Genomic DNA, 8,334 nt, shown 5'->3' with positions numbered 1-8,334 from the left:
TTAAATATAGGGCACTACCAAACATTGCTCAACAGCGCCACTAGTGGCCATAGAAGGTAAATCTCAACGTGCAGTGCCTTGTTTTGGCCACCAGGTGTCAGGGCGGAGCTTGAGTGACGTTCAGCCGAGTAGAGGAGTGCTGTTCATTTAATACGTACGTAGTCAACACCGAGCCGCCCGTTGCTGTCCATGTTGTTCGCCGGGTGGAGTTTGGCTACAGTCCGCAAGACAAAGACAAAGACAAGTGATTGACCAGCCTACTGTACCGGACGTAACATGACTGAAGGTTAGTTAAATATTCGGTCCGTTTAAATACATTCACGTTAACTCCTGGTTAGGATAGTAACGTTAAGCTGTGAGAAACCGCTAATTGTACAACCAAGCCAAGCTTATAACTGGAAAGCTTGGCTCAGCGTTTCATTTACACACCCGGACGGACGGTCCTCTCTCTTGGAGGGGTGGCTGAGCTAGCTAAACGAGGTAGAGTTCGGGAGGCCACAATTTCATTTTAGATAATTAAATTGTTGATGTGTTCACGTTGACGTTACAGGAGTCTGGAGTCCCATGACTAGCTAGCTTAAGTCGTACTTGTATGCTAATTGCCGTTGTGAGAGCTAACGTTCCATTCCATTCCTAGCTAACGGGTAACTGTTAGCTAACGTTAACCTAGTACCAGTTACCGGGGACGGAGCCTCTCGTTAGTATCATCCGAGGAGATGAAGACAGAGCATGGATGTATAATAATAAGAAGGGATGGAGGGCCTCTAACGCTATCTCTACTGCAGCACGTTTGCTTATAAAGTTATCTGCCCCTTCGCTGAAAACGGCTACATGCCCGTTAATCAACCGCTAACTTAGTCCGTTTGTAACCGGATCAATCGATGTGAAATTACCCGCTAACACCAAGCATTCACCTTTTGCAGTGTTAAACACATACTTTAAATATGTACATTTCTGTCAATATACACTGCATATACTGTGGTATTTAACTACCTCAGATAGATAAGCAGACTGTAATGGTTTAATCTATAAAATGTCAGAAAAATGTATACAAAAATCCAAGGTGATGTCTTTAAATGTCTTGTTTTGTCAGTCCAAATCCCAAAGATGTTCAGTATAATATGACATAAAACAGTAAAGAGCAGGAAACCTTCCTATTTGAGAGGTTGAAAATTGTAGTTTCTGCATGAACAATTACTTAAACGATTATAAAAATAGTTGGCAATTAATTTTCTAGGATTGATTAGCTAGTAGTTGCATCTCTCTCTCTCTCTATCTCTATCCCTCTCTCTATCTCCTTCCCTCACTCTATCTCTATCCCTCTCTTCCTCTCTATCTATCTATCTCTCTCTCTCCCTCACCCTCTCTCTATCTCTCTCCATCCCTCAAAATATATATATATATATATATATATATATATATATATATATATATATATATATATATATCTGTACATAGTAGTCAAATGTTTATGTTTACCTTGTTCAGCTTTGTTAAGCCATGTGTCTATTTCTGTGTTAACAAACGGACAGATTTAAGTTCCTTAAGTGTTTACACCTACTTGGTCATTAAAGTTTCAGATTGTTCCGTGATTAGTGGCATCCATTTCTTTTTACTTTGCACTAACTTTGCACATGGGACCGGTATTCAAAGTTATTAATGTTTCAGAGGAAACACAGGGAAATGTTTTTCTCTTTTGCATTATAAAGTTACACCACATGTGCTCGGTTCATAGAGGGGATACTGCTGTGACATGGCTCTTTCTGAGCGTCTGTTTGTACATGTTTTTCAGGTCCGTGTTGACACCGAGCCGCTGGATCTTCACCCGACAAAAGAACCACCTGCTGTGCCTGCTTGTTTCATTGTTTACATCTCTGTCGCCAGCGGGAGGCTTTCGCTCAAATAAGCAAAGGACATCTGCCGCAGAGGACCTTTTTAAAATACTTGACAAAAACCTGGAGTTCATTTTTTCAACTGAGTTTCTGAAACCGATTGAGGGTAAACATGATGAAATTCATTGATATTGCCCGAGAGAGCCTCGCCAAGACGGCCACTTGTACTTTATATATGCGTTCTCTGTTCAGTGTGAGGAGAAGCTCCGTCCCTTAAAGTTATCTTGATGAAGGCCTTTTTCTGACAGAAGATCGGGGCCACTTGAGGCCGGGAGGCGGAGTGCTGTGCCTCTTTGCCCTCTTAAATTCAACCCTTTTTGACAGATTTCCTCGCCCTCCTGACTTTCAAGATGGAGCTCTTCTTCAACCCTTTTGACAACTTGGTGTGCATCCTGCTCGGCATCTCCCTCACCGTGTGGTTCACCCTGCTGCTGGTCTTCATTATCGTGCCTGCCATCTTTGGTGTGTCCTTCGGCATCCGACGTCTTTACATGAAAACCTTACTGAAGCTCTTTGAGGTAAGAGTTTGACGCATAGCGTTGTCTGTTTATTTGAAAAAACTAGTTCAGCGCTCGTTTGTAGCGAGTGCTCGGTTCCCAGTATTCTTTTCCCCACAACTTTATGGTGTAAATTCTCACAATCATGTTGGACAAAATGCATTTATAAAACTATAAAACTCTTGGTTCCCAGTCTTGTTGCCTGCAGCGTTGTCTGGTTGTAAAGTAACTAAAGCTGGAACAGATGAATGTAGCGGAGTAACTAAAGTAACTAGTAACTAAAGCTGTAACATGAATGTAGTGGAGTAACTAAAGTAACTAGTAACTAAAGCTGGAACAGATGAATGTAGCGGAGTAACTAAAGTAACTAGTAACTAAAGCTGTAACAGATTAATGTAGTGGAGTAACTAAAGTAACTAGTAACTAAAGCTGTAACAGATGAATGTAGCGGAGTAACTAAAGTAACTAGTAACTAGAGCTGTAACAGATGAATGTAGCGGAGTAACTAAAGTAACTAGTAACTAAAGCTGGAACAGATGAATGTAGCGGAGTAACTAAAGTAACTAGTAACTAAAGCTGGAACAGATGAATGTAGCGGAGTAACTAAAGTAACTAGTAACTAAAGCTGGAACAGATGAATGTAGCGGAGTAACTAAAGTAACTAGTAACTAAAGCTGTAACAGATGAATGTAGCGGAGTAACTAAAGTAACTAGTAACTAGAGCTGGAACAGATGAATGTAGCGGAGTAACTAAAGTAACTAGTAACTAAAGCTGGAACAGATGAATGTAGCGGAGTAACTAAAGTAACTAGTAACTAAAGCTGTAACAGATTAATGTAGCGGAGTAACTAAAGTAACTAGTAACTAAAGCTGTAACAGATTAATGTAGCGGAGTAACTAAAGTAACTAGTAACTAGAGCTGGAACAGATGAATGTAGCGGAGTAACTAAAGTAACTAGTAACTAGAGCTGGAACAGATGAATGTAGCGGAGTAACTAAAGTAACTAGTAACTAAAGCTGTAACATGAATGTAGTGGAGTAACTAAAGTAACTAGTAACTAAAGCTGGAACAGATGAATGTAGCGGAGTAACTAAAGTAACTAGTAACTAAAGCTGTAACAGATTAATGTAGTGGAGTAACTAAAGTAACTAGTAACTAAAGCTGTAACAGATGAATGTAGCGGAGTAACTAAAGTAACTAGTAACTAGAGCTGTAACAGATGAATGTAGCGGAGTAACTAAAGTAACTAGTAACTAAAGCTGGAACAGATGAATGTAGCGGAGTAACTAAAGTAACTAGTAACTAAAGCTGGAACAGATGAATGTAGCGGAGTAACTAAAGTAACTAGTAACTAAAGCTGGAACAGATGAATGTAGCGGAGTAACTAAAGTAACTAGTAACTAAAGCTGTAACAGATGAATGTAGCGGAGTAACTAAAGTAACTAGTAACTAGAGCTGGAACAGATGAATGTAGCGGAGTAACTAAAGTAACTAGTAACTAAAGCTGGAACAGATGAATGTAGCGGAGTAACTAAAGTAACTAGTAACTAAAGCTGTAACAGATTAATGTAGCGGAGTAACTAAAGTAACTAGTAACTAAAGCTGTAACAGATTAATGTAGCGGAGTAACTAAAGTAACTAGTAACTAGAGCTGGAACAGATGAATGTAGCGGAGTAACTAAAGTAACTAGTAACTAGAGCTGGAACAGATGAATGTAGCGGAGTAACTAAAGTAACTAGTAACTAAAGCTGGAACAGATGAATGTAGCGGAGTAACTAAAGTAACTAGTAACTAAAGCTGGAACAGATGAATGTAGCGGAGTAACTAAAGTAACTAGTAACTAAAGCTGGAACAGATGAATGTAGCGGAGTAACTAAAGTAACTAGTAACTAAAAGCTGGAACAGATGAATGTAGCGGAGTAACTAAAGTAACTAGTAACTAAAGCTGGAACAGATGAATGTAGTGGAGTAACTAAAGTAACTAGTAACTAAAGCTGGAACAGATGAATGTAGCGGAGTAACTAAAGTAACTAGTAACTAAAGCTGGAACAGATGAATGTAGCAGAGTAACTAAAGTAACTAGTAACTAAAGCTGGAACAGATGAATGTAGTGGAGTAACTAAAGTAACTAGTAACTAAAGCTGGAACAGATGAATGTAGTGGAGTAAAAAGTCCAATATTTCTCTCTGAAATGTAGCGGAGTAGAAGTAGAAAGTGGCACAAAAAGAAGAGACTCAAGGAATGTACCTCAACATTTACACTTAAGTACAGTACTTGAGTAAATGTACTTAGTTACATTCCACCACTGTCGAGAACCTCTCATCCAATGGTAAACGTACTGCATTTATTTAGCGCCTTTCTACCTTGCCGGATAAAGCACAGAGAGTCCTCGATTTATAGTTAGATGAGAAAAAGTAGGACCTTAACTGCAGTTTGAGGTGATGTGTTATATGTATTTACATACATACTGTTTATGTATACGTGTGTATGTATATATACTGTAGGGCTGTGTATCGCCACCGATTCTATCAGGGCTATGTCACCAATTTAGCTGGATATGAAAGAGATTCTCAGAGAACTGATGATGTAAATTGTACAAGGAAACCCTGTAACCTGCTGCATGATTAAAAATAGTAATGCTGTCGTTAAGAATTGACCCTAAAGCTACGTAAAAGTTACGTGTAGGCAGAACAAAATGTATAATTGCTTTCTTTGGTGCAAAGGGCGTGATGCCGAGACGGAGACCTAAAGCCGTGGCAGTTTTTCCCTCGCCAAAATGTCGCCTGACTTTGGAGTGTTATTTAGCGTGACGTGGATTTTTCAGATTGCATAGTTACATTTGATACCAACACATTCAGTCTAGCTTTGAAACAAAGCCTCTTTTAACAAAAAAACAAAAAAAAACGATCTCATGATTTTATAAATCAGTATCGGATCATTTTAGATGCCACCCTAATGTGTTAATCACTAATGATTGTGTGTACGCTGAGGATGGAGCGGAAACACGTAATACCGTAATTCCTCAAATAAAAGCCGGGGCCTTTATTTACCTGAACTGCAGACGGTACCAGGGTTGTATTTGAAGCAGGCTTTTATTAGAGCCGGGCCTTTATTTCTAATCTGTTTTCCCATCTGTTTGATAAGTATAATTGTTTTAAATAAACTGTTTTAAATGAAAAGCCATAGCGTTGCAGTGGACAGAGATCATTCATTTTTTAAGAAACATTTGCAAAAATATCACCATAGATAGATAGATAGATAGATAGATAGATAGATAGATAGATATATACATACTGATGTACCGTGTATATAGGAGATTATCCACACTAATTTTTTTCCTGGCCTTAATTTGTCAGTGTTGGCCACGCCCCCGGCCACTATCGGAGGCCCGGCTTTTAATTGACTACCGGTTATTATTTGAGAAATTATGGTACACACAGTGTCACAGTACAGTATGTCTCAAGGTGTGTTTCTATTCTTGCAGTTATGATGCTCTGTCTTTACAACCTGTTATTCATCAACCACAGATCGTACACGTTCTTTAAGAGCATCCTGTATTTGTTCTAGTTGTGTGTTTTGTCTGCCCTTTCAGTCAACATTTACAACAGTCATGTTTGCTTCTGGAAAAGCAGTTCCTTGTATACAACTACAGCTGCAAAGATTCATTGATTAGTTCTCAACTATTAAAAATTCTCTGATTCCTGCTTGTCAAATGTGAACATGTTCTAGTGTCTTCTCTCCTCTGTGACAGTAAACTGAATATCTTTAAGTTAGGGACAAAACAAGACATTTGAGGATGTCATCTTGGGCTTTTTGGGGAACTCTGATCTACATTTTTCACAACTTTTTGACATTTTAGAGACCACACAACTAATCCATTAATCGAGGAAATAATCAACCATAAAATAATGGTTATTTGCAGCCCTAAATTATACAACATAAAGCGGTAGTTCTGTTGAAGTTGCTCATTTCCCGGCATTGGTCAGGTGGCGGTGTTACGCTTGTCTTTAGCCTCCAACCAGTGGTTTTTGTTTTCACTGTCTGATGCAGATTACCATCACCGCCACAGGGCCAGTCATCCCTCGTTAACCGTTGTCTGTGACGCGGCTCCGACAGCCTGCAGTGACGCTTGCTGATGCAGTTTAGACTTTTTGAGAAATTAGTCGCCAACGAGTTGCCAGTAATGGCAGTAATAGTCTTGCATTGCCGGACTTTCCTCCACGGCGCTGCAGAAGAGGGTCTGGCTAGTCCACACAGCATGCCTGGATGGGAGAAAAATGTGCTCTGGTTTATTGGCATTTCTTTAAACCAATCACAATCGTCTTTGGCGGCGCTAAGCACCGGACGGAGCCACTGTGCCTCTGCAAAATAGTCTCGGGAAGGAACTTGTTTTGGTGGAACATGTGTACGTTCAAAGTAGGGCTGGGCGATATGGCCTAAAAATAAAATTCCCGATTTTTTTCCAAAAAAAACTGATTTAAGATTTAAATCGATTTTTTTTTAAAGAATTTGTTTTGGTGGAACACGTGTAGGTTCAAAGGTTGTTTTAGTCGTGCAACAGAGAACTCAGATTGGACAGATAGTCTAGCTAGCTGTCTGGATTTACCCTGCAGAGATCTGAGGAGCAGTTAACCATAGTCATCACAAATCCACCGGAGGTTAGAACGCCAACACGGAGAGGAAGGGGACGGACTTCTAGCCGAAAAGAGGGACATCTGGTGGAATTTCTGGCGGCAACTGGAGCAATCCTGGAAGTGGACCGCCGTGGATGTAGTATATAATGCATCCGCTTCAACGTGCAGTGAGGCTAGCTCAAGATGTCAGTATTTACCATCTGACTCCAGACACAGTTCTCTAGTTTCTCCTCCTGCTATCTCTGGCGAATCTTCCCTCGTAGAGCTGTCATCACTTTCCAGCCGGGCTCCTCCGAGAGCAGATCTTGTGCCAGAAATAAACGGCCCGGTGGGAGCTGTGAGAGACGCTCTCGGCTCATGATTCCCGTAGCAACCGGGGGAGATTTTGGAGCAAAAGTCAAAGGACACATGCAGTACAGCAGTGTTGAGGAAAGTTCACTTTCTACATGAACTAGTTCAAAGTTCAGTTCACAGATTTTAAAATGAACTAGTTCAGTTCATCATTCAACATTTTGAACTAAGTTCACAGTTCCAAAAATGAACTAGTTCATGGTTCTTTTTTTTTTCCATAATGTTGCTGCGAGCTATTATTTTTCAAAATTGAAAGTCTAGCCGAGTGCTTCAGTTCAGTGTGCCGTTTCAGGTCTGCTGTGGATGGGACTGAAGTGCGGATTTTCTTTTTGAAAGTCGGCGGGCAAAGTTTGCCCAGAAATGTAAGATTTTTCCCATCCTCCCCGACCTCGTCATAAAACTGGTTTAAATGATCGTGCGAAGCCTCCACGCTGCTTTCTGATTTGATGACTCATGCGGGGCGGTGTGACGCTGGTGTTGCCAGATTGGGTGTTTTTTTCCCGCTACATATGAAGGCCTGGTTACGGTGTGTTTTAGCCGTGGTTTTGGCCTGGAAGGCTCTATAGAAATCTGGCACCCTATTGGACGAAGTTAAACTGAGAGAGCGTGCCGTTCACAGACCCCAGAATGAAGGAGTTCACGGTAACGTTCATCAGGCAGTAATACGGTACGTTCAGTTCACGTTCACCCCAAGATATGAACGAGTTCATGAACTATCGTTCAATGAACGCGTTCAGGCACAACACTGCAGTACAGACTGTGTGAACCTGAAGCAAATGTGTCATTACTTTAATGCAAAAGGTCTCCTTAGTTTAGGCGTGTTGAAATTAAAAATATATTTGTTTAGTCTTGGGCATGACTAGGTTTGGAAAGACCTCGGTTTTGTTTATGCAATCAGTTGCTCAAGGGTAGTAAAGTCACTCACTGGAGTAAAGTTATTTGTGTTGTAATCTAGAGC

General features: G+C 40.5%; 1 protein-coding gene across 2 annotated transcripts in view; it reads left to right on the top strand.

Annotated features, from left to right (window-relative positions):
• Positions 1–147: 147 nt before the first annotated feature.
• Positions 148–8,334, top strand: part of LOC114555269 (glycerol-3-phosphate acyltransferase 4) — a 39,290-nt gene continuing 31,103 nt past the window's right edge. Inside the window, exons 1-2 of one of the 2 annotated variants that reach the window (XM_028577555.1) lie at positions 148–286; positions 1,793–2,410. In XM_028577555.1, coding sequence (XP_028433356.1) covers positions 2,243–2,410 — 168 coding nt within the window. In that variant the 5' untranslated portion in view covers positions 148–286; positions 1,793–2,242. Of the gene's footprint in view, positions 287–335; positions 481–1,792; positions 2,411–8,334 lie in introns of those variants that run through there. The other variant, XM_028577556.1, reaches the window with a different exon arrangement.

Source organism: Perca flavescens, chromosome 5 (genome assembly GCF_004354835.1).
Source record: "Perca flavescens isolate YP-PL-M2 chromosome 5, PFLA_1.0, whole genome shotgun sequence".
Taxonomy (NCBI): Eukaryota; Metazoa; Chordata; class Actinopteri; order Perciformes; family Percidae; genus Perca; species Perca flavescens.
Note: the sequence above shows the minus strand (reverse complement) of the source record. Positions and strands in the feature narration are given on the sequence as shown.